Genomic DNA, 26,849 nt, shown 5'->3' on the forward strand with positions numbered 1-26,849 from the left:
TAGGCCACCAGCGACCTTTGCTGCTGTCTCTTATTCATTAAAAAAATCTATTAACTTCTACTGAACTAATTTGAAAGTTAGTAGTTTATTATTTAGTTATAGAATAAGTTATTTCATGTTGCATGTTGCACATTTAACTGTTGAAGCTTGGTAAATGAATACAAAATAATTATTGAGAGGTGGCGATGGAGAAGTGGATTAGACACTTGTCTTTAATTCCCACTGCAACACATCCACCACAGAAGTTGTTGTCATGGGTCCTGCTTTACCATCCATGTTATAATACAGTAGAGCCGGAGCCAGTTTGATCGGGGTGTGGGGGGGTCTCAGTATATATATCTCGCAACTCAAAACCCATCTGTTTAAAACTGCCTACCTCATTTGATGTAAATTCTTTGCTTTTAGCTTGTTTTAATGTTCTTAGTTTTGCTGCTTTTAAATGTCTTTGCATCCCTGTACAGTGTCCTTGAGTGCCAAGAAAGGCGCCTTAAATAAAATGTATTATTATTATTATATTTTCCTGCTTACTTGCCCTTTGCCAATCACATGCCTGATGTAAGGATCCTAGCCAATAAGGAGAACTAAGTTAATGTTAGAATACAGATGGGTTTTCGAGGCTAGCACGCAGCTGCCTAGTCAATATGGACTGCAGGTGTTCCCTCTGGCTGGAGAGAGTATGCTCCTAATTTTACACATAAATATTGACATGAATGTCAATAAAGCATGATGTCAATATAGAGACCCCCCAAAATATTACAAATCATGCTTTTAGGGGAGCTGATGTCTTATTAAAGGGCGTTATGTTCCCCCGGCCTCCCCCGTAGTTCGCAACCTGGATCTACAGGAGAAAAATATTTAAAAGCAATAAAGAATGTCTGAGAGCTTCACTACAGTATCCATCCATCCATCGTCAACCGCTTATCCTACAGGGCTTCACTACATTATATTCTATTATATTTATATATTTTGAATTATCACCTGCCAACTGAATTTTGTGTTTCCCTTTATACAATAAGACATTTCCAACCTAAAATGGAACAGAAATCTTCACTAGAATGCAGGAAATTAAGTCTTTAATGTTCAAAATCTTGAGAACCACTGGGTTAAAGATACACAAATAGTAATGTTAGTTACTGAAAAGCGGCAGGCGAGCCAATGCCGATGTAGCACGTTGGCTAAATGCAGTCAATGTAACTTTATTATGTGACGAGCATGTTTATTATATATCTTAATATGTATAATGTTCATCCCTATCGTTTTTATCACGAGTGGAAGGCGAATATGGAGAGTGAGGAAATAAAGGAGGGATTGAAAGGGCAGGCTGGGGATAAGACCTCACCACTAAAACACAATAACCACAGCTGAAAGGAATGTCATGCCTTAACTGGATTTCACAGCAGAAAACCATCTTTGTCATAAGTAGCTGGCTGGATTTGATTCCCATATATGTGAAATTCTATTTTGAACTGTAGCCACAACTGTAGTAGCAAACTTTCTCTATGAACTGATCCTCCAAGAAATCCACGGATTTATAAAATACAGTGCATTAGCAACCCCTTCAATCAGCATTTCCTAATGGTTTCACTGAAGCAGATAGGGGGTGGTGGTTCAATCGGTGAGAAAAACAAACTGTTATGCAAAATGGGCAGCCTGTAAAAATAAGCAATGAGCTATTCTAGGCTCTAATTATTACATACAAAACTAATATTATGATTGAAAATTTGACATAGGAAATAAAGAAAAGCAAAATGTGTAATTTATTACAGCAAAAAGCACACAGTGTAACTGAAACTTTTATTTATGTGGTTATTTATTACAAGTCTTTGTGTCAGCAACAACACTGCCTGTATTATATTATATATTCAGTTATGCTACACAAGCTAAATTGTCTATGCTATACACTCCTTCATTATGACACAATTCAAAAGATATTTCAAAATGTATTGTACGCAGTGCATATTACTTCACACGTAGTGGTTTGTAAGTGGCAAATAAAGACAAAAAATCAATAAATAATATTATTTAAATAGACAGATCATATCCACTGCTATACAAAAAAACTGTGAAAGACCAACGTCCATGAATTTGTTTCAGCAGAGAGGAGAGATAAATACATCGCTATTTACACAGTTTTAAAGGTGAAAAACACAAATGTTGTCTTGTTCTACATTAACATTAAACCACAGCTCTGCTGTTCGGTTTAACCTGTTACAAGCACACCAGTCCAGATTACAGAATGCCGATTACAATATGGTGGTGTAAATTAGTAACTATTATAATGTGGTGCAGTGGTGTCACAGGGACTCTGTGGTTCAGGTGTTCATAGTGTTAGCAGCCGCCAGGAGTGAAGAGAACAGAGAGTCTGGTCTTTGCTTCAGCACATCTGGATGATCTAACTCTGCTGCCTGTGGGACAGAACACTTATTGTAAGTCTAGGTTAAGGCTCAGTCAAACTTTATCTTTGTGTATTTGTGGTTACCTCTCCATTGTCCATGACCAGAATACGATCTGCGTGCATCACAGTGTTGATACGATGGGCGATGGTGAGCATGGTGCAGTCCCGGAAGGCCTCTTTGATGGTGTTCTGGATCAAGGTGTCAGTCTCTGCATCGATGGATGCTGTTGCCTCATCCAAAAGAATGATCTGTTGGATAACATAAGGGACAGTTAGTGTGGATGAAGAGCTTGGCTAGAAAGGGACAGAGTTAGGATGGTATAGGGTAGAGACAGCTGTACAGACTGATACGAGAGCAGAAAAGGCCGACTGAGAATAGTTATGATATGATAAATGAGAAGAGGATGGTGGGGTAAATTATGCAAATGCACAAACCTTGGAGTTGCGGAGCAGTGCTCTAGCCATACACATCAGTTGTCTTTCTCCTACAGAGAAGTTCTCTCCATTCTCCAGCACCTGTGCCTGTAGATTCCCCTCCAATCTTGAGATCTGAAGAAACAAAATAGCACTCATTGCATACATTTCCTACTGCTGTTACCACTTCTGAGACTGACCTAGATTGGCAGTGATCAAACAGCCCATTAAATTGCAAAATGACAAAATCCTTTAGAAAGTATCTATGAAAATTGCTGGAATAAAGACAAAGGCAGTGCACTGGCTGACAAGATTTGGTCCGGATAAATGTTATTATACTGCTAACATACCGAGTCCTTCATGTAAGTCTTCTCCAGCGCCGCCCAGATCTCCTCATCGGTGTGGTTATTGAAGGGGTCAAGGTTGTACCTGTAGGCAAACACAAATTATCACAGCTGCTTAGCCTGTGTGTGTGAACATAAAGCTCCGTGGAGCTAAGATTACCTGACTGTGCCAATAAAAAGCACAGGATCCTGAGGGATGATAGACAATTTACTACGCAGATCCTGCAGACCAATGGCCATAATATCCACTCCATCTATCAGGATGGTTCCTGCTGCCGGCTCCACCAGTCTGAACAGAGCCACGCCTAAAGAGGACTTCCCTACAGACACAAAGCGCAGAGCAGAGTAGCTGAAGATTCCAACTGTTGTCACAATATGTTCATGAATATGTAGATTCAATTAAATGATAATTAGTTATTTACTGTATATATACACACTTAAATATTCTTCAGTCAGTTAGGGTCTTACCAGAGCCTGTCCTTCCCACAATGCCCAGCTTCTCTCCAGCTCGGATGGTGAAATTGAGCCCATTCAGGACAACCGGTGTATTCTCTCTGTATCTCATCTTGTAGTCCTGGAAGGTGATGGTTCCACTCTTTGGCCAGTCCTCTGGGACGTGAGCATCCTTTATATGTCTGGGGGCCTCAGACTTACAACCCTGTACAATAAATAGCAATTTCTTTTAGGTACAGGTTAGGAGGGTCACTGATGACTGCTTAGTGAAAATCTATGGCCTCTTTGGTAAAAAGCACAAACAGCTTTAGCAAGTGCTCTTCTTGAGTAGTTTAATGGACAGAAGGCCAGGAGAAATGGATGGATTGAGGGAATGGAGGAATCCCGTGTATAAACAGTCACTATTTTTCTGAGGCAGAGTCTGACCGTGATGTACTCCTGCAGCCGTTCCACTGAGTTGAACCTCGCCTCCACCTCCGTCGCCTCCCTCACTACGTATTGAAGCATGCCTGTCAACTGGGCAACACGTAAACACAGTCTGTAAACACACATATTTCAGATGCTATTGATGTACATTAACAAAATAAACTAAACGTTCATACGTTTACCTGTATGGTGTAGGACATGGCCAAGCCTTTCAAAGCCGGACTGATGACTGCATCGCCGCTGAGCACCACGAACAGAGCCACCAAAAGGGTCATGGTCGAGGCCATGAAGTCCAGCCAGAAGGAGAGCCAACGTGTCCCACAGAAAAACAGTAAGAAGTGGTTGGAATTGATGTCATTCAGTGACTTGAACCTACAGCATGACAAAGGACAAGCAAGGGTTTGAGAACATACTGCATTAAGCTGATGATCAATAAAACAGTTTCCACAATGCAGAACAGGATCAGAGACACTGTGACTAAAATATCAGGTGCTACTTCTACACTGCACAAATGTAGAGCGAAGAATATTTAAAACAGAGCACACATTCTCAGCAAGCCTGAAATGTCAGAAAACAAAAACATTTCATGTTAAGGAATTCTGGGATCTTACAGTTTTATGTGTCTGTCTCTAATGTTGTAGGCATGGATGGTGCTGAGGCCCTGCAGGGTAGAGGTGGTAAGAGAGATGCAGGGAGAGCGACTGATGTTCTCCATCTTCTTCATCTGACGGATACTCCTCTGGAACATGCTGCAGAGAAATCAGTCAGTATACCTTAATTATACCACTCTTTACCGTCCATTCATGCACCTGCTTTTAAAAGAACTTAAGTGAAAATATAAATCTTGCAAATTACATGAATGCTATTAATAATTCACTAAATGTGTAATCAAGAGGTGGTCAAAGCTGTATGGAGCCCAGGGGTGCGCCTTTACCCAAGCTATGTCTGACCCACAGTCCCAGACTTTGAAAACCCCTGGTGTAATCAATAAGATTAGGAACAACACCAGATTGTGAATTGCTACAATCCTGTTTTCCAACAGTCCCCGCATAAATAAATTTTTATCAAGGTTAGACATAACTGCTAATAACTCACAAGAGAATGAGGGTGAACAAAGCTCCAATAACAACCACAGCTATCAGCAGGAGGGGGAAGACAGACGATATGATGATAATGGTGAAGGTGACCAGCAGACAAAACTGCAGGAAAGGGTCCATGTGCAGGGGGAGCACGGTGTCCACCTCCTCTTGATCTTTGGAGAAGCGGTTGAGAATGCGGCCTGTTGGCGTCGTGTCAAAGAAACTCGTGGGACTGGCGATAATCTGAGAAAGGAAAAAATCAGCTGCTCAGTGTGTAGCTACAGCACGTTACTGTGGCTTCTACCAGGTCTGAAAGAAGTCATAACTTTTAAACACCAAACACATTATAAGATAAGTTAGATAGTTTTTCACAGATTTTTGATATTTTACATGGTCAAGTAAACAGGGTTATCTACGATTATAATTGAAAAGTTTGATGGTATATAAATGGCTGGGGATCAGCCGTTCCACAGTACGTTCTTGAACATGGTGTCGTGGAGTTTGCAGGCAGCATTCAAGGTGACCCGAGTGTAGACGAAACACTTGATGACAGCAAGTATCAGCATGACAACCACCATCACGCCATAAATAAGCTGGTAGAAGTGCAGTTCGGGGTTTTCTGAGATGTTTCCCTGGGCTAAAGTCTTATTGGGTGACCAAGAAAAAAAGAGAAAATATATGAAGTTAGTGGAGATCAGGGTCAGAGAGAGAATTGATCACTCTGTTTGTTTCAACTACAAAAATGATGTTGTGCTATTGTGTAATACTGTCATCATACAGCGAGAGAGTGCGAGTGAGAGAAAAAGAGATATTGTTCTCACCCCATTGCCTTTCCCCAGCCAGTAACTGAGCCACCAGTTACTGAAGGCTGTGGATCCAATCATCAGGACGATGTTCAGGATGGTGAGGAAGGTGACGATGTAGCCTGGAGCAACACAGTCACAGCAAACAATCATCAGCTGGGTGGTGCATCTGTGAATTGTGTATTATTGCATAGAGTCATACCAATGTATGTGTGTGTGTGTGTGTGCTGTATCAGACCTCCGGCTGCCTGGCAGTATTGCCGGTAGACTTTCCAGGAGACGGAACCTTCTGTGGAGGACTCCTGACTGACCAGCTGATCATCGTCGGCAGCTTAAAGGGGAAGAAAAGGATTTAATAGAATCATGGCACAATTAAAGTGACTCCCGTTTGCATCAGTCTTTGTCCTGACTAATTGGATTATGCTACTATAGAACAAGAATATCACAAAATATAGTTGTAAATGTAAACTAGCTTCACTGAAGATCCAATCACCCAGACCTATGGTTTAGGATATAAACTAATAGCTGTCTACACCACTGGTTCTCAGAGTGGCATTCCTTGAGGGGTTTCCAGGGGATCCCCATCAAAAAGGGAAATCATTTATTTTCGCCTTTATTCCATGCATACGTAATACAGTGACACAACGTGTGAGTATTTTGGCCATGGGTTTTTATACACTTTCTGTAATAAAACATTTAAACAGCAAAATCCTATCAGATGGGCGATCCTGGAACAAAATCTTACCAATGGGGTGCGTGGTCTAATTTGTGTCAGTTTAGGGGTCCTTGACGTGAAAAACTTTGAGAACCACTGGTGTCTGACGGCAAAACTGTTTATTGTTGTTCCAAACTGTAAAGACTGAATATAGAGATCTTGAGAGAGAAGTTCGAACCCTGCTTACTTTCTCGCCTCTGCATATCTGGCCTCTGTGATAAATGGGTGTGAATGTCAGATTGTCGGGTTTTGGTTGGAAATTGCTGGATATTACAGCTGAACTGGATGATCCTGCACCAACATCAGAAGTACAACTTAAAAAGTTTATACACTTACGTTTCTGGCCATCTGTCGTTCCATCGTCCTTTTCATCTGACATGTCAAATGCTGAAAGGAAGCACAGAATATATATGACAGAATCAATTCTTGTCATCTCTCTACAGCAGACTCTAATAAAGGCACACTGACAGTATATTGACAGTGAGAGATTTGTTGCAGTGTCTGCTAATGTGTGACAGAGCTTTGTGCTTATTGACCTCGGCACCTTCTGGCACTACCTTTCCCCTCCTCCTAGTTATATATTGGCTCTTTTATAAGCCTACATTTTGTAACCGATGATCTATGAAACTTTTTTTCACAGAGAATTGTCTTGTCAGTGTGTCTTAATAAATGCTTTAACAAACTCAAGCCTTATTTTCATTCATTTTATGCTCTCTATTAATAATCAAGGTATCACAAATGATCCAATTTACTGTAATCCATTCCAGATTAACAAAACATCTTTCCTGGTTTCCATACCTGGGTTCACTATCCCGTTGTCAGTGCAGTCTCTTAGCTCAACCTCCTTCAGCTGGGCAGCATCTTGGGTTGACCCTTCCTCCTCTTTTTGAGTCTTTAAAGGATAAGTGAAAACACAGTGAAACAAGTTGAAAATGTAAGACAGCAAAGTAGATGATAAACCGTTATGTTGTTACTGCCTTCTCTAAACCTCTGTCATCTCTCAATATTTGAGTTACAGCTTACATGTAGCAACAATACTGAAAGACAATTATTTCCAGTTGATGTGAGAAATTATGGAACACATTCCTTTGTTTTACAGACATCTATTTTGTTTATTGTTTTTCAGCTAGTAAAACAATAAAGAGCTGGTGGAAAGCTTTTACAGCTAGTTAAACAAGATATGGTGAGAATAGCGGAGCTACAGTTAATCTGAGGTTTATACTGTACAGGAGGTTTGTTTTTTTACTTTGGACTGTTCCATCTGGTAGTTGTTGATGAGCTGAGTGTAGCGTCCATTGGCTTTCATCAGGGCCTGGTGGTTTCCGGCCTCCAGCAGCTCGCCATCCTCCAGAACCAAAATGTCATCACAGAACTCCAGATACTGAAGGACACGAGCGAGGACAACCACACATTTATCGCATTTGGCAGACGCTCTTATCTAGACTGACTTACAAAAATGTGCTATAGACAAGATTGCAAATTTGACTGAGAAGCATGTTTAATAACTGAGCTTTTTAGGATTCACTCTCTGTTAAAGAATTAAACTGGGTCTATCTTCCCACCTGGAGCTGGTGTGTAACCAGTATGACAGATTTGCCCTGGAGCTCCTTCTTAACACATTCTTCAAAAATGTGTTTCCCCACATGGGCGTCAACAGCAGATAGCGGATCGTCAAGGAGAAAGATGTCCTTATTGGAGTAGATGGCTCTGGCCAGGCTGATCCTCTGCTTCTGCCCCCCTGACAGATTCAGCCCTCGCTCTCCAATCTGCCAACAAAACAGCAGAACGCTGTCAAGAACACTGGCCACAGAGTGTAGTATATCTGAAAATCCACTTTTCACTTTTAACTAATGTACATTAATGTAGAATAAATAAAGATAGAACATATCTATGCAAAGAAAGAGAGGGTGAATGCATGAAGAAGCTGACAGTGAAGACAGCCAAGTACTCACAGCTTCAATTAAACTCAAATTGAGTTCAACAAAATGAGTCACAGATTTGGTTATGCTTAAATCTTGAGTGCCATGAAAGGTGCCATTAAATAAATTGTTGTATTAATATTAATTACTATTATAATAACAGTGAGCTCCTACCTCAGTTTGATCACCATATGGGAGGATTTTCAGGTCAGCTCTGAGGCTACAGACATCCAGAGCTCTGTTGTATCTGTGGAGTAAGACCTAAAGGTCAGTGAAAGCCAAGTACACTGTATTCAAAAGAGTCATGTTGAAGAGTTGAGAGTAGTTTAATCACTCAAGGCACATTAACAATGCTTGGAACTGGTTTGCTCAGACATACTGTAGGTCCCTGGTAGTTCATGAGCAGTAATGTAAGAGCAAACTCGCTGCCTACTTCTTATTTGACTATTTCTGCACATGAAAAAATTAAAGTCAAAATACAAGGCTCAGAAATGCAGTATTTGGGAAAACACTGCTAGGATCAAGGATATGTTAACTTTTCCAACAGTACGTAATGCATACTGGTGATTACAGCAAAGGTAAAGGCCTAACCACATATAGAGCAGTTGAATGACTCATAAAAATTCTGTGCACAGGTCAGCAGTGTCACCATCCCAGGCAGCATGGAGTGGCTTCACAATGATAATTGTGTCTTATAACGGAGGTGACCTCTATTTTTGTTTAACTACCTTGCCAGAACTCTGAGAAGATAAGAGGAGTTTTTTCCTAGTTAAACATTTGACTCCGCAAAGGGAAGACCCATTCAAGCTTTGTTTTAATAGTCTGTGTCAGAGTAATGAGGAACAGTGGTAACATATTAACATATGGTATGGTATCCCCTTTGTTAATGAGACCTCCTTTGTTGTTTCCATATTCAAAGGTCATATTTATCAGTGACTTATAATTAGTGACAAGTGGGTTAAGTGATCAGTTACTTGGCCTGGTCAAAAGATTCGCCCATCAGGATGTTTTCTTGAACAGTTCCATGGAATATCCAAGCTTGCTGGGAAACGTAGGCAAATGTCCCATTGGCTATGATGGAGCCCTGCAGAAGGTGCATCTAAAATATAAAAATGAGCAGACGACCATGAGAAAAGCTGTATGTTACATAGCATCAGTTAAATTTTGTTTAGCGATAACACACTGTAATGTAAATAAGGAGCATCATTGTGCATGCCTTTGCAGAACAGAATAGGGGAAATTAAAACAGTAAAATGGAACAACCAATAAAAACATGATGTCCTAAAGGACAAAAAAGACAACCTGGATACTAAGGAGGAGCCAACCTGTTCCAAAATGCTGGAGATCAGTGATGTCTTTCCACTCCCCACGTTCCCACAGACACCAAGCAGGTTTCCCTTCAGGAAATAACACAGAGAATATATGTTTACCTTTAACCCAATCTAATTTAGCCCCTTTACCATTATCAGTGGTAAAGCACACCTTAGGAAGTGTGAAGGAAATGTTTCTCAGTGTTGGCAAGGTTTCAGTCCTCATCTCGTCCACTTTGTGTCCCTCCACCCCATTGGATGAGCTGGGTATGATGTCTGGCTGTCTCTCTGGTTTGGTCCAGGAAAGTGTAGCGTTTTTCATCACTATGGCCGAGTCACTGTCTTTCCTCTGCATCAGGTAGGACTCTGGATTCTGCAGCAGCAATATTTTCTGAAACAGCCACACGTTGCATTCATGAGTTTGTTCATGTTTTTAAAATTGAGATTTTAAAGCACTGAATGAGATCCACAACAGTGATAAATACAACAAACGCTAGCATTTCAAGTTGTAGTGACAAACCCTAAACACACACACACACGCACGCACGCACGCACGCACACACACACACACACACACACACACACACACACACACACACACACACACAGAGGGAGAAATGCCTCAGACTGCATAATGGAAAAAACAAAAAATAGAAATACAATGAAGTAACAAACTTTCATCTGGTACAATACTTTTATGAATACATACAGTATAACTTGTGATTCTGCATTCAAATAATAATAATAATAATAATAATAATAATAATAACAACTGTTGCCATCACTGCTGAGCATGACACAAAGAGAAGAGTTTACCCTCAGTCGTGCTACTGACACAGCAGCATCAGCCAAGGACTTTACAGACAGGGGTAGTATAGCCAGGCAGAACCTCAAGGAGTTGAAGATGGCGATGGTGGTAAAGGCCTGGTAATAACAAAGAATGATACTGAAACACTATCTCACACAATACAACACTGACAAGGCCATATATTGTTTTAAAATGGACAACAACGCTCTATTGGCCAGCACCAGTTTAGAGCGACCACACACCAACAAAGGAAGAATTTGCATTTATCATGAATAACTGCCGACAAAACTGAAAGATAGTCATCTAAACACATATTGTTCTCAGACCCACACATGCTGCAGTTGGAAAGAGAAAAATACCTCTAATAACTATTTCATTCACACAGTGAAGGCAAAGGTTTTTGTACTACGTGTACTGCACTGCAATGGTACTCACATCAGCTGTGTTGAGACTTATGCCCAACAAAGTGTGTACGATGAAGGTGAAAATGGTGGCGAGGGTGGGGATGATGCTGGTAATGCTGGTATTGGCATTCTGGACGTAACTGACCCTCTGCAGATGTTTCTTCTCACTTTTCCTTAAGCCTATAAGAGAGACATCATCACATGTGGAGAAGTTGTTCATGTTTTTTTACTCTTCGTAAACTCTTTTCCAACCCATAAACAAACGGGAAAGTTCTTGAAATGGGAACAAAGTGGTCAGATATGAAGCTAGACTGGACTGGTACAAGCAAAGGCACACCTCCTGATACTTGTTTTGCCTCTACTGTACACAAGGAGACTATTCTATGTGGGTGAGATGGTGTGGACAGAATCTGGCAGCTGCAGCCCTGCCTCCAGCCTCTTGTGCTTCTGGTCACATGGCTATGTTCACTGAAGCTATTTTGCATCAAAAACTAATAAAAAACAAATTCACATACATTGCTTCAATTAAACTACTTCAAGATCTGTGTTGCAAATTTCCACCATCTCCACACAAGTGTGCAACTTTGATTTTAGAAATCTCAACATTTGAACCATGAAACGTGGAAAGTGGCTTAGGCATCTTCAAGATTGGTTTTGTGTAGACATAAAGGAGACAATGTAAAAGATGTTGGACAGGAAAGATGTGTGTTTGACTGGAAGACAAAGTCAACAAGTTGCCACCCAGCTTCATACCTGCGATTTTCTCCTCAAAGGAATCTTCCCAGGCGTACATCTTGATAAGTTTGATGCTGTTCAGAATCTCATTCACTGTGCGAACACGGCTGTCTGTTATCAGTATGGCTTTCCATCTGAACATGTTAATGAGCTTGGCTAAGAAAAACTGAAAGCAAAAATAAATAAATAATCAATATTAGTGACACTACACATAAGCCGATTCCATATTGGACCATTTTAACAAATTCAATGTATTTCTTGTTGACCATATTTGTTTATAGCGTTTGATAATTGCAGTATCCCTTTTTTGCTCCAATTGAGGGTTTTAAGAGCTAAAACCATGGATTTTATACTGCTTATGAAAAATATATCTAAAATATGTTAATGTCCTTATGTCTACTATGAGCATGTGCAGTTTCTAATGTACAGACCTGTATGGGGATAAAGACGATGTAGATGCAGACTCCAGTCAATGCGGTGTAGCCCAGAATGTAGCAGGCGTAGATGACACACACAATAAAGAGCACTGGCGTGGACAGTGTAAAGCTCGCAAACAATACTGCTTCAAATATCCTGTGGCCATCGTTGGTCAAAACATTAATCATCTGGGCGGGAGAGAGAGGAAGAACTAACATTCAGAAGTTTGGCAGAAACAAGTTTCCACTACCACTGCTACATGGCATCAATTAAATGTGCATGAAGGATGCTTTGGTTGCATGATTTTATGACTAATCCACAAATGTAGAAAAACTCTGCACATGATCTCAAAACATTTTTTGTATTCATTATAATTATAACATTATTTGGTGTGAAATTACTTGATAAGCAATTCTCCTCATGCAACTGCTGTTGAGCTGGATCAACGGGTGAGATCTAAACCAGGTTTACTAACTACTACACAAAATAATATTAATAATATAATATATTTTTTTTAAGTTCTTGTTCCTACAGGAGGAAGAATATAAAGTAATGGTAAGAATAGTTTTGGTCTCTGGTACAGTTCATGCTACATGCTTGAACCATCCAGCACACTTTAATACAGATGCAGAGAGGAAACTACCACACTGACCACACGATCTTTATTTTATTCCTGCCTTTACTGCACTTGCCAGCTGCTGAGGAAAATGGTACCATTCTCTTCATTGTCTTGGACTGATGCCCAGTTTATATGTTAAACTTCATGAAAAAACACAAAAAAAGTATGTATTGTCTAGCATAAATTAAGACATGTTACAAATGGGCAGGAGAGAAGCAGAACATTGTTTCCTGGCATATTTGGTATTTGGTAAGAATATATTTTCTTTACACTATCTTAAACTTCCCACGAAGAGTAAGAAGATATTACAAACCAACTTTCCTGGAGAAATGTAGACATACTACTTTAAATAAGAATTAACCTGCATGCATGTAACCCAGTCTTTACCTCTCCTATTGAAATGCCACTGTGCACCCGCAGAGAGACGACTTTCTGAAAGGCCACGACAGAGAAGGCCCCCTTCAATCTGACTGCAGTGCGCAGGCTTATCGCCCACAACAAAGACATTAGGAAGGCCTTGAAGAACTCTGAGGTGAACAAAGCAAAGGCCAGACCAACACCATGGAACACCGTGGACGTCCCCGGGTTTTCAGTATACTTCAGGATCTCATAGACCAGAATAGCCTAATAGAGGACAGAGATGTTTGTGACGCTTGAGAAGAGCGTTAAACATTACACAGGATTAAAACAACATGGAACACTAGTGTTGCTGTTGAGCTCACTGTGTGCTTGTAAGATGGGTAATGTTTTAGTTGTTGTGGCTTGGATTAACATTAGCAGATAGTAGGTTTTTACTGTTTTGGCTATTAATCAATGTAAATTTCATGAATTTATCTTTTCTGTGCCACCTACTACAGTAGTATGCGAATCACATACCACATTGTCTCTGTCTTTTGCGAATTCAACATTTATAACATGGGAATTGTTGGGCCTCTGTAAATAACATTACAAAGAGTACGGTCTTGACCTACTCTATATGAAAAGTGCAATGAGATAACTTTTGTTAGGAACTGGCGCTATATAAATAAAATTGAACTGAATTGAATTGATAAAATGTTATGTTGTTATGCTTTTCTAAATGTATGAATAAATGTTGAGCCCCTTAAAGATTAAACTAGTGGTTTCCAATCTTTCTGGCTTGTGACACCTTATAAAAAAGCTTGACCCCTAGTTAGGGAATCACTTAATACAGTATACAGTAGCTACAGTAAACACAACAGCTTTAACAGTAAAATCCTACTTACACACATGCATCAATATTGGCAATCTTCAATGTCATATATAATACTACATTAGTCACAGGGGCATTTTTTTTACAGCATTTTAGTGGCACTATTGCTTACTTAAAGGTTCAGTGTGTAAGTTTTAGTGGCATCTAGTGGTGACGGTTGCGAAATGCAACCAACGGCTCACTGTGCATTCATGTGCTCCTCGAATCGTCCCTTTCCCCGAGTTGTGAAGTCGTTCTTCCGAATTCAGTGTGTGTTCATGTGCTCTTAAGTTGGAATGTGGAATCAACATGGACGCTACTACAAAGATGTGTTACATTAGCATGATCAGATCATATAAACAACACACAGACATCTAGTTCACTCTACATGGACAGCAAACTAACCATTAGAACCATTTTACAAATTGTAAAATTGATTTGTGCATTTGCACAAATCAAAGTTCTGTATACTTCTTTATGTCCGATGTATACTTCATTTCTCTTTTTGCGATAAGGATTTAAGGAGGAAAAAAGATTCTGATTATTCCGACACCACATGAAGTATGCAAGAGAAGCTACGGTGGCCGACACGCTCTGTCGGCTCTTGAGCTAAATAATACATATGGTCCTCCATTTGTCCAAATAGTCCACTTCTTTGTCGATTACTACTACTAGTACTACTAACTTTACTTGTTGTTCTTCTTCTTCTTTGTATGTACGTATTTAACGTAGTGACAAAATTCGCTCTGAATAGCTGTTTGTCCACTTGGGCTACTGTGGAAACATGGCGACGCAAGATGGCGAAGTCCATGTAAGAGGACCCGCGGTGTATGTAGATAAAAATGGTTCATTCTAAGGTAATAAAAACGTAACAGTTGAACCTTTAAGTACTTCCCCCACCACATTAACAATGAACAATTTTACAAAACCAACTACAGAGAAGGCCATTGGATCTGGCCAATAGAGGAAGCACTGGCTTCAAATAAAATTACCGGGCCCAGAAACACTGCCACCATAGCAAAGATGCCAGTAAGGACGGAAAGAATCAGCCTGGTTCTTTGAAAGCGAAGGATCACTCGAACCAAAGAGGCCTTTTCCGGGCCCACCTTTGACACTTCTTCTTCCCAGAGTCTGTGGAGCCTGGACAACACACACAATCAGAGTAAACGCTGTCAGCCTTGTTCATCTATTACTAAAGTAAAACAGTACAACACACTCACTGTTTTTGACAGTTTTCTCACAATTTTATGATTCATTTTCCAGATGTGAATTTCAGCAACTAAGCGGGTCACGTGTTATGTCTACGGAATAGACTATCCTGTAATTACATCAAAAGTCAAAGGAGAAACATGGGGCCCTCATGAATCAGCAAGAAGAGTGTCAGACCTTTCTCCGCTGGTGTCGGCTACATCCAAAGGAGACAGGTTGAGACAGCTCATGTCCAGCTTGTTCCTGAATATGGCCCACATTATGGGGGTCATCCAGGCAAAGGTTGTAAAGGACAGGAAACCTGCATTGTCCAGAGGGTGGGACCTAGACATAGAAACATCACCCAATATAAACTCAACAGTGGGTCAAATACATAACATCCAAAGCCAATAGAACTAGCCAAGTACATTATTTGTCTGTACATGTCACCTTAAAATTTTCAAATGATATTTAAGTGCATCATAACAGACAATGAATGTTATCAATGACACTGACTGTGATTGTGATGAGGAGCAGCGGAAGAGTTTGAGAGTCTGAAGGCTGGGGTGGTATTTTTTTAGTGGGGAAGGGCTGGCCATTTTGCTGTTGTCCAAATCAGTATGTTCTAGACTGGAGGCCACAGATCCAGTCCCCCGTCGGAAACTATCTTCTGCCTTAAGAGTCATGAATACAAGAAGACAGAGTGAATGAATCAGACAGAAAGGCAGAGTTGGACAGAGAAAGGAACAGAGGGTAGGAAGAGAGAGAAAGAAAGATGTCAACATCCCAGCTAAAGACTCACAAAAAGTGGATCAAACACATCTGCAAAGAAAACACAGGATACAGGAGAAACAATAGCAGAGGAAAGGATCTCTACTCATGCAGTAAAAACAAGATGTGAAGAGGTCAGGAGAGTTCTGGTGGAAGCTGCTATTTATTCTGTACTTACAAAGGAGGCTCCCCGGGTTCTCCTCTTCTCCAAAGTATCGTCTGTCTTCATTTTGTCCTGTTTCACGGGCAGCAAGCATGCAAGGTCACTGTTTTATCAGCCAACAAGATGGCTGGAGGGATTGCATGGAACAACATGGCACTATTAAATAATGTTTAAAAAGAGTTTACTGATTTCAAGGAAATATGCCACAAGGCTCAGACAGAGGGAGAACACTGATATAGAATGAAATAGAATAGGATAAAACTTTGTTGTCTGGCCGAAGCTGGAAAATCATCTCTGTCCCTGGTTTATATCAAACTTTTAAACATTCATCAATTATTAAAAAAGGTGGTAGGTTGTACGTCACAGAGGAAATAAAAAAGCAACCTCGTTAAAATATCATATTATACTGATATTTCAAGAGTGTTACTAAGACAGCAGCATTGACTACCTCTTTGTTTCATGCGTCATAAACAACGACTGAAAATAGCGTCAATGAATTACAGGAGTCCTCCTCCTCCTGTCTGCCTCTCACCTCCAGTCATACTGTGTCAAAGTTCCCCCATCCAAAAGAAAATGCTACTTAATTAATTTACTGCGTGGTAAAATTCATGACATCCTAAAAGAGCAGCACTTTACAACCTTACATGAATAACATGGAATTCTGTTCAGTTCCTGTGTGTGTTTTCATGTATTATGAGGATAGCTGTAACAGTGATGGATGGTAGATATAAAAGAAAGGCTGCTAAACCAACACAAAACCACAGACAGAACAACCAACAGGGGCCTGCATGGTGGCAATGACACATCATGCATCCTGAGCCGAGTGTCCTGAACTCATCTAAACTCCAGCAGTAGTCACTTGAAGCTCGAATGGTCATGAGAACAGTTTTAACAGCTGCACTTACAGATGCAGATGCAAAACCATAGTGAAAAGAGGTGGCGTGTGATAAGGCGCCTTTTGTGTGGGAGACCTGAGCTCGATTCCCACTGTGACACATCCACTAATGAGTCCCTCAACCCCTGGTTACTCCAGAGGCATGCGACCTCTGACATATATAGCAATTGTCACTTTGGATGAAAGCGTCAGCTAAATGACTATATGAAAACTACTTTGGACTACACCTGCTTTGCTACTGAAACAGCAATGTTTTTAAAGCAGATTTTCAAAATGTCCACTTTGGATGTCCTGTAACTGTGTGTTACTAAGACAAAAAATCTAAAATCAAAAAAGACTAACTACACTAAAGCACAGAACAACAAAATATGTCCATAACTGTAAAGGGTAACATGAATTCACAGCTTTTAATCTATTAATCAATGACGTTAAATTAGACATAAGAAAGTTAAGCTAATCAAAAAATGTTTTGTTGTTTATACTTATGTTAATAAAAATAAAACTAATGAAACCAGATTAAAATAAGATGAACCCAAATCAAACTGAACAACATCAGGCTTTAAATCGTAACTAAAGTTAACCTAAATTGATATAACTGAACTAAAATACACCTTAGAAATAAGACTACATTAACAAACTAAGCAACCAACACCAATTAAAAATCATTAATCAATCAAGACTGAAACCCTTGAAACCCTTTAAAGTAGCAAAATTAAACAATACCTCTGTGTGGAGGACATGGAAGACTCACCACAGCTTGTTAATGCTGGATCTAAAGCTGACACTGGAGCAACACTTTACCCGGCATTACACAAGTTGCTTTTATAGAGATCAAAGGTTGCCGTGTTCAGAGGTAAATGTCCTCCCTAACTCCTTGGAGGACAGTATGATCAAACTGCCAGACCAATTACAATTAGTTAGATGAGAAAAATGAATGTGCAAGTAATTTGTTTTAATCCTAATTAAGATGAATTAAACAAATTCAAAAAGAGTATGGAACAAATAATTCTATATGTTATTTTGGGAAGCCTCTCCAGCCAGTTCGGGGCTAGTGACTTACCGGAGGGTCACCAATTCACAGCTGGTCATTTTTGGACTCAGCATGAGCTAATGACATTTATAAAATTAATTATGGTGTCTGGTTTTCATTTCCACAGAAGAGGAAATCCTGCAAGGTCTCTTTTTATTAGCCAACAAGACATTTTCAGTGCTAACATTGCTTGTAGCACAATTTACCAGATACTGGATTTTAACAGTGTCTTGCTGTAGGCTGTGATCATGTCTCATTATATATCTAAAAAGTATCAAAGGAGTTTATTGATTTGAAGGAAATATGCCACATCACTCAGACAGAGGCAGAATACTGATATCAAACTTTAAGAGATGTGTTCAAAAAGTGGTACATTGTATGTCACACAGGAAATGAAAACAGCATGTTAACATACAAGCTGAGAGTCAGCAGCAGCACTGACTACCACTTTGTTTCATGCCTCAAATAAATAAATATCTAAAATATTGTTAATAAATTACAGGAATCCTCTGCCTCTCACCTCTATTCACACTGTGTCAAAGTTTCTACATCCAAAAAAAATGCACAATCAAGAAGATGATGAGTCCATGTGAATATACCTTTATATAGGCTATATAAAATTCATGACAAGCTGAATGAGCAGCACTTTACAACCTGACACGCAAAATGTATGGAGTAGGGGAGACCTCTTTACTTATAACCTTATAACTAACCTAAATTATATTAAGCCTTAAAGTTCTGCATTATTAGGGGCTTGGCCACTTTGATTGACAGCTGTCTCTAGCCCCTGTCACTGCTAGCACTCAGACCGCCGTCTGTTAGCCTCACTCAGTTAATACAAGGAGCTCTGAGGCTCAGCCGTTTGGACATTTCTACATGCAGATACCGGATGAATAATGGCAGGCTGTGCGGTTTATTGGAGAGAGAACCTCCAGGAAGTCCGTGTTCCAGTTGGTGTGTGAAATTATTGTATTTTATATGTGTTGATATTTAACAGGTATCGCTGTCGCCATATAGCTTGTTGGCTTAGCTCGTTACGCTAATTAGCCAGATATGAGACACTGCAGGGAGGAAAAACACAAGTTATCTTACACAGACACTGCTCGAGACTTGGCATCAGCCACTGTGTTCTCAGCACCCTTTACATGTCGTATGTCTACATGAGATGGCTGAAGGAAGAAGACACCATCGCATAAGCCGTTGGTTTGGGTTTTGGAGTGAATGAAGAAAAGTTAGAGGATTGTGATCAGTGTAAACCACTACAGGACTTACCCCACCACCCACATAAATGTTGCAATGTCCAGATGAGCGCAAGTGCTTCCTTTTCAATGATAGAATAATTCAACTGATGCAACTAATTAGGGGGTTAGGGTTTCTAAAAGAAAATAAACTCACCGGGCAGTCAACACCATTTTCATTAGCCTGTATGAGTACAGCACCAGCTCCCACCTTACATGCATCCACATACAGGGAGAACAGTTGGTCCAACTGTGGGGCTGCTAGAACAGGGGAAGAACATAACAAAGACTTGACAGACTCAAAGGCCTCTTGACAGGAGAAAGACCAGTCAAACTTAACCTTTGGGCTAAGAAGAGTAGTGAGTGTGTTATGGGATTGCGTGGTGTGTGGACAGAGAGGACCCAAATGCAGCACTCTGAGGGAAGGAGGTTTATTGAGGGGAAAAGGGAGAGAGGGACTGGAGTGGAGGGAGAGGAGGACGTCAGGGAAGCACAGGCACGGGGAACCAAGGAGACAGGGGGCCAGGGAGCCGGGGGACACAGGGGCCGAGGAAGCGAGGAGAGGCAGGGGAACCGGGAGGACGCCGTGAGGGAAGTCCGAGGAGGAGTGGGCCAGTGGATGAGCCCAGCCGAATGGAGGACGAGGGTGAGTGTACCTGGGAGGGAAACAGACAAGGTTAGGGAAGACAGCGACAAGGCACAGGGTAAGTGTGAAAAAACAAGAAACATGAAAGCCTAAACGTGGGGGGTGGCACCGGGTATGGAGCAACGACGATCAAGCGAGGATGGTGTGGAGAACCGGGGTTGAAATACAGGCAGTCATGAGGTGATTACTGGCAGGTGTGGCAGGCTGACGAGGTGGCTGATGGGATGCAGGTGCAGGTAGTTGGCTGGGCTCAGGAGCAGAGGGAGAGAGAGAGCACACAGGGGAGAAAACACAGGGAGGCAGGCAGAGAACAGGAAACCAAGGAAAAAAGCAGAAAAACTGATAAAAAGGAGAAAAAACCGGGACACTCACCGTCAGCCGGGCTGCCACCACAACAGAGTGGAGCTGCAACTGTGGAGAAGTTCTTACAAAACCCACGACAGTAACCCAACATGCCCAAGAAACAGGACAGTTCCTTCTTGGTGGTTGGAACAGGGAACTGGTCAACTGCCAACACCTTTGCTCTTACTGGGCACACCTGCCCTTTTCCAACTACTTTGCCCAGATAGGTGACTGTTGCTTTAGCAAACTCACATTTCGCCAAATTAATGGTCAGACAAGCCCAAGCCATTCAGTCAAACGTTTATGCATTTGAGATGATCTGGAAGAAGCTGCTTAAGTGTCTACCCATTGTTGTCTTTACAGGTGCCAGAGGAGCTGATTGCAGAACCCTCCAGATGTGATTAGCTGTTTCCAGCTCTTCAGGAGAGAACATTAAATAGTGTGATCTAAACATAATATATTATTGTTAAAGAGGTGGTATTATGTTTTTTGGCTTTTTCCCTCTCCTTTATTGAGTTATTTCTCTTTCTTGAGCATGTAACAGGTTTGCAAAGTGAAAAAGCCCAAAGTCCAGCCCAAAGGGAGTTCCCATCTCCCACAGAAAACTCCGCTCTGAACCGCTTGAAAACAGCTCATTTGTAGTCCAGCCCTTCACTTCCTTTACTTGTGACGTCACAACGAAAATGCGTCATAAAGCTTGCCAAGCGGCTAGCGGGGTCAGGCACGCCCTCAAACCAAGCTAGTCTGAGCGAAGGCCCTTTGACTCGACTCGCCTTTGTTTGGGTTTCCATTGTAGAAAAGTTGTACCTGTACCTGCTTCCAGGGACCTTTTTTTTTGTATCACCTCACCTCCGTCAAGGTTCCAAGCGAGCTGAGGGAAACTAAAATGTAACGTGAAAACAGACAGACTGCTGATTGGTCAGAGATAATATTCACTGCATCATCATTGCTGCACCAGACAGAGGCCTGCAACAGAAAGTTTTATATTTTACAGTTTTCATATGGAATTTTATCACTAAATCCACTTCTGAGAAGTTTTGAGGTGAGAAATCAGCTGTGTAGATTTCGAATATTGACAGTTTTACGAGAAGTGATGGCCGAACAAAAATGTGCTTGAATATTGTCAGAGTTGAGGAGCTCCGCAAGTGGCTGCGGGGGAAGCCTGCGCCAACCCGAGGGAGGAGCGTGTGAGGCCGGTCAGCCGCCCGCTCAGAGCCCTCTGCTCCCGCCGTCACACAGACCGCTGCAGCAACAACGGCAGAAGAAAACACAGCTGGAAGGTTTTCATACCGCTTATCTGTCTTTACATTATGAGGAATGTTGAAACATTTTAACTTAAAAAAGAGAAAGCTGTGTGGATCTCTGGTGTGTGTGTCGCATTGAACATTACATTGCAGCATTTGTGTGTGGCGTCGCTATGACGACAAGCTACGTACTATCTCTGGGTACTATCTGCAATGGAAAACGGAGCAGGGCCGAGTAGAGTCGAGTCTATCGATTTGCGCTATGGTAGCATATTTTGGCATGGCAGCATAGATCGTCAGAACACCGGCAACAATTCAACGTTTAGTCCTGATGGTAAGATGTGGAACAATGATGTTGTGTGGTTTTGAGTAACTTATACCATCTGTTACGGTCGCAGTCTGAAGCGGCTTTGATTTGGATCACACTACCTTGTTTCTTACGCCCTTCTCTGCTTCTGATTGGCTAGTAGTCCTTACCTGGGAACTGCGCATGTGCAACTCCCAACAAAGATTTTGTACCAGTAAGATGCATCACTCTGTAGCTCAAGAGCGGAGCGTACAACATATAGGGTGAAAAGAGGAGCTTCAGCAATGTGCAGTATGAGAAAAATATGGTGTTTTTTGAAAATTAAACCATGTAAACCTGTTCTGGTACAACCCCTAAATAAGATTTTGAACCTGAAAATGAGCATAATAGCACCTCTTTAACAGCTGTAAATGAAAATATTAACATGGTATTTTTAGGTTAACATTTTACATATATGTTAGTAGAAAGTAAAAAATGAAAGGTTGATGTTATATACTGTTTTATTTTGAAATTTCTTTAAGAGACAAATGTGACATTGACTGAGAAGTTACTCTGTTGTGAAAAACAAAGAATTATCTGCACACTGAATAGGTTTGAAGCTTGTGTGGTTTACATTGTATAGATGCACCTATTTCCTACATGTGCATTCGGTCAGCTCTGAGACCTCAGAGTTTGCAAGGTTACAATAAATACCACCTAGTTAGATTCATAATTACTCTGTGCAGATCATTCTTTGTTTCAGCACTTACCCATAGGAGGGTTTGGATGTGTGCACATTATTGTGTTTAAACTAGACATATCAGAGCAGCAAACAAGGCACTCTTCAGAAACTTCAGGCTCTGTTATACAGTATATGGTTACTGGGTGTATGGCTCCTTATTTATCTTAAAGTATAAGGTAGAAAGTAAAAATACTCCTGCACCCACAGATATACATTGCATAATTACTTTTCAACATTTCATGTTAAACACGTTGGGAGTATCACTTTTTAAACTTATGCTAGACTGATGTTCTTTAGCAAGAGTTCAGCTTTAATGTTTCATGTTTTATCTGAGGTATACGATTAGCTTTTCAGTAAGTAGTAAAGACAGGGAGTGCTAATATATATAGAATTTATTACAATGTGAAGCATAAACCATATCTTTTTTTAAATGGACGTATGACACAAATATGGACAATATTTAAAACTCAAACTAAACAGAAGGAGAGAAGGCCTTTCCACATCCGTCCACCCCAACAGCACAATGAGGAAGCTTCCCAGGTCTCTGCAGCTCTCTGGCACCAGGTGGGACATGTGATCCACAGTGTGACTCTGGGAGGAAAATGTGTAATAAATTCTTCAGGTGATAAAAAAATATATAAAGTAAACAATACAGATGGGTCTTAAAAATAGAATATTCTGGAGAAGTTAATTTTCTAACATAATTCTATTCAGAAAGTGAATCTTTGATATATTCTAGATTCATTACACAAGGTGAAGCATTTCAGGCTTTTTTGTTTTCATCTTGATGAGTACGGTTTACAGCTCATGGAAATAAAAACTCCAGTATCTCAAAATGTATAAAATCTTTAGAATAAAGACATTTCTATATTGTAAATTATACAGAAATGTCAACTGGAAGAAAGCTCTCTAATCAGGTAATTAACTCAAAACACCTGCAAAGATTTCTGAAGCCTTTAATCTCTCAGTCTGGTTCTGATGCTACCCATTAACTTTTCCTCAGTATTCTAATTTTTTGAGATGCTCTTCTAAGAGATGCCTCAGTGTTTTAATGTTAACAGCACTATTATGTCACATACGTGGGAGAAAATGGAACAAGGGAGACAGTCTTTAAATGTTTTTGTTGTCCTTCTAAGACAATTTTATATCAGCTGTCAAATGTCCTGTAACCAAGACTAGTAAGGATAGATACAGTTTAAGCTTTGTGTAGCAGGCGTGGAGGCATCAGATCCCCAACAAGAATCTTGTGACCAATATAAAAAGTACCTTTCTCTCTCAAGTGTCCTATTCCAGACAATAATCCCACACAGCCCTGCCGACAGCAGCAACGTAAAATAGCAGTGTGGGGAATGAATTAACGTGATAGCAGCCATGGCCAACGTTTTACAAGTTATACAGCTTCTATCATGTAACTAAAGACTGTACCGCTAACGTTAGCTTATTACATTTATTACAAGTAACATATTGAGGTGACGTCCAAATAAACGACTCGTAACCGCTAGTAACCAACGGTATGTAAAAGGGTTAATTGATTTGCTTCAAACTGTTCGTTTGAGATGTAAGTAAACTTAAGGTAATAACTGATAGTTAACTGTTAACGTTGGTCTCAACAAAATCTAGTGTTGCAAAATAACGTTACACATTTAACGTTATATATTCAAAAGCATTTAAAACCTTGTGAAGTATAATGTCAATAACACATATGTGAGTTATTTTAATATTTTCCGGTGTCTTACCTTGACTGTGAGCTGGCAACGACCATAAACCTCCACCGTACAGCACCGGGGTGCAGAAGCTACCTCTGCTAATGCAGACTAGCATTTAGCATTAGCTCCTTAGCGTGACCTAACTCGGTCACGTCAAGCTAGGTGGGTGTGGTTTCAGAAACACGTCACCTCAGCTCCACCCACGGCCCGCCTCTTTGTCATTCTTGTTAGACCCAAGGATGTACAGAGATGTTCTTTAATTAAGTACATTGTAGTAGTATTTATTAACAGTGTTGGGCAAGCTACTTGGAAAATGTAGTGAGCTAAGCTACTAGCTACTCTACATTAAATGAAGCCTACACAGAAGCTACCCCCCAGTGAAATGTAGCAAGCTAAGCTACAGCAACATGGCAAAAGTAGCTTAGTTACATCTAAGCTACTTTTTATAGTTAGGTCATTACACACACACACACACACATATATATATATCTATCACCCCTTGCAGGGTAGTATGTATCATTCTCAAGCTCAGGTCCTCCAAACAGTGTGTGTGTGTGCGAGGCAGACCTAAATCAGACACACACAAACTCTCCTACTTACTGCCATATCATTGCAGCTAAATGTATTTCCTCATGCAACAAACAGAGAACCATTGTTGTTTGAATAAAGTAACTTAATTATCACACTATTAATTACTTATATATTTCTTATTGTTTATATGTGAATTAGTGCTCTGGCAACATTGCAACCTAAACATTCATGGTAATGGACGAGAAAGAGAGAGAGAGAGAGGGAGACAGAGAAATGGAAACAAGTTTCCTCCTCACTAGAGGAAGAGGTGGACCCTGATCCTTCTCACAAGAGGTGTTACAATAACTATCACAATAAGTAAACTCCCCTGCAGCAAAGTTGCAGACATCAGCTCGAGGATCGGTACGTGATGTCACCGTCACAGGAAGCGCTTCTGACGGCTGCAGAAACAGGGCCGTGTGTGGAGATGGCGTCACTTACGTATCATTCAAAAATTCTTGGGGAAATGTATCGTTAGCGTGTGTGGAAGCTACCGCTACTCGGTCAATAAAAGAGCTTCGTTACTGAAAAGCTATTTGATTCAGAAAATAGCGACGCTACCACCAAGCTACTCACCAACACTGTTTATTAAGCATATTGTAAGTAAGTTTATTCTGTAGGCTAGATAAATTTACATACAGTTACACTGTTACAGTGAGAGAGAAACATTGTTCTTTTAATATCACTACCTGTTTTTGAAGCATATCATATAGTGTGGCATCTATTTTTGCTTCTTTTGTCCTTTTGTTGGGGCAGGTTGTAACAAGGGAACACAATGCATTTGACATCAACTCACAAGGTCTGTGATATTCATGTAGAGGACTGAATTGGTGCCATTTGTAGTGAACAAATGTGGGTACTTTGTATAAAAGTTGGAGAACTCTAGCTAAAAAAATCAGGGAGTTATAGTTGTGTTACAACCATACCCTGTCTCCCATAATTCTGTTCAGTTGCTCTACAGTTTAGCAGATATTTTGCAAATAGAGTTTTGTGAGGCATGTTTGTGAATCTTTGTTGTTGTTAGTTAGGTTGTCAGATTGGTGTATTGGTAGGCTAGGCTACTCACAGATTTGGAGTTTATATGAATGTATAACTTAGGTCTAACCTTACTGAGTTTACCTTAAAACTTCAATTAATAGCCCAGTCCCAAATAGCTTGCTTACCTCCTTTACTGGCCTGGTGTGGGAACACATTTTGACAAATAAACGCCTGCCTTTATTAAACGCCTGGTCTGGTTTTTATAGTTCTTTGGATGTATAAAATCTCTTAAACCCCGCAGGCTCGCCCGCATTAGCTGCTTTTAAACTGCTTCTAAGCTGCTTAGATCGTTAATACAAATATTAATGTTTGTATGATCAATATGTCAATATGGACATGCTGAATATCATTAGATCGGTTAGATTCTCCACAATACCACTGCTAAGTTAATTTAACGTTAACAACAAGACCCAAATTCTAATTCTTCTACATTTACTGGTGTAACCTGCATGGCTACAAGAGAGGAAAAGGGGGGGGGGGGAGTGCTGACTCACGTTAACTTTGAGCTCCTTGAGTCCGAATGTGTCCGTTCCTTGATTATTTATGTTCCTTTACTCTGTAAGGGTCCACCCATCAAAAGAATCAAAACAGCTTTTCAGGAAAATTTATCCAAGTTGTGAATCCTGTCATGTGAAGTCCATCGCTCTCTGTCTACTAACTTCTCTCATCCTGCACCGTGTTGTCGTTTTCCTTACGTTGCTGCCTTTAACATAAAAGCGCATAAGCCGACAGTCGGAGCTAGATCAAATGAATGATGTGTATTTGATATTACTGGATAATTCTTACATAAGTATTATTTTGTTCGAAATAAATAGTTTCATAGTAGTTTAAGTTTTGTGCAAAAAGAATTAAAGGCCTGTCCCATATGGACGCCTGTCCCAAATAAAGGCAAGGTCAATTCAGTGATTTTAGCAAATAAAAGCCCGTGCTATTAATCAA

The 26,849-nt window shown here is 40.4% G+C and overlaps 1 protein-coding gene across 3 annotated transcripts; it reads right to left on the reverse strand.

The window, feature by feature from the left end:
• Positions 1 to 1,780: 1,780 nt before the first annotated feature.
• On the reverse strand, positions 1,781 to 19,637 carry abcc12 (ATP-binding cassette, sub-family C (CFTR/MRP), member 12). 3 transcript variants are annotated; one of them, XM_038702042.1, is made up of 31 exons: positions 19,494 to 19,637; positions 16,189 to 16,245; positions 15,756 to 15,913; positions 15,438 to 15,584; positions 15,044 to 15,191; positions 13,229 to 13,465; positions 12,237 to 12,410; positions 11,824 to 11,971; positions 11,102 to 11,250; positions 10,675 to 10,782; positions 10,031 to 10,249; positions 9,874 to 9,945; positions 9,523 to 9,647; positions 8,723 to 8,795; positions 8,192 to 8,395; positions 7,876 to 8,010; positions 7,428 to 7,521; positions 6,966 to 7,016; positions 6,153 to 6,245; positions 5,933 to 6,036; positions 5,588 to 5,755; positions 5,128 to 5,354; positions 4,644 to 4,781; positions 4,215 to 4,404; positions 4,033 to 4,122; positions 3,622 to 3,811; positions 3,314 to 3,473; positions 3,160 to 3,238; positions 2,831 to 2,944; positions 2,480 to 2,644; positions 1,781 to 2,405 (listed from the first exon to the last, which is right to left on the reverse strand). In XM_038702042.1, exons 2-31 carry the CDS (start codon positions 16,237 to 16,239, stop codon positions 2,313 to 2,315), a joined length of 4,104 nt encoding a protein of 1,367 aa, XP_038557970.1. In that variant the 5' UTR covers positions 16,240 to 16,245; positions 19,494 to 19,637; the 3' UTR covers positions 1,781 to 2,312. The 3 variants fall into 3 exon arrangements, with proteins under 3 accessions (XP_038557970.1, XP_038557969.1, XP_038557968.1); XM_038702041.1 differs by lacking the exon at positions 19,494 to 19,637 and adding an exon at positions 17,820 to 17,871 and having other exon boundaries at positions 16,189 to 16,300; XM_038702040.1 differs by lacking the exon at positions 19,494 to 19,637 and adding an exon at positions 17,792 to 17,856 and having other exon boundaries at positions 16,189 to 16,300.
• Between the last annotated feature and the right edge of the window lie 7,212 nt (positions 19,638 to 26,849).

The sequence above is a fragment of the Micropterus salmoides genome, unplaced genomic scaffold (assembly GCF_014851395.1).
Source record: "Micropterus salmoides isolate LMB-PRFRI ecotype aquatic unplaced genomic scaffold, ASM1485139v1 Ms_hic_scaffold_6, whole genome shotgun sequence".
In the NCBI taxonomy this organism is placed as follows: Eukaryota; Metazoa; Chordata; class Actinopteri; order Centrarchiformes; family Centrarchidae; genus Micropterus; species Micropterus salmoides.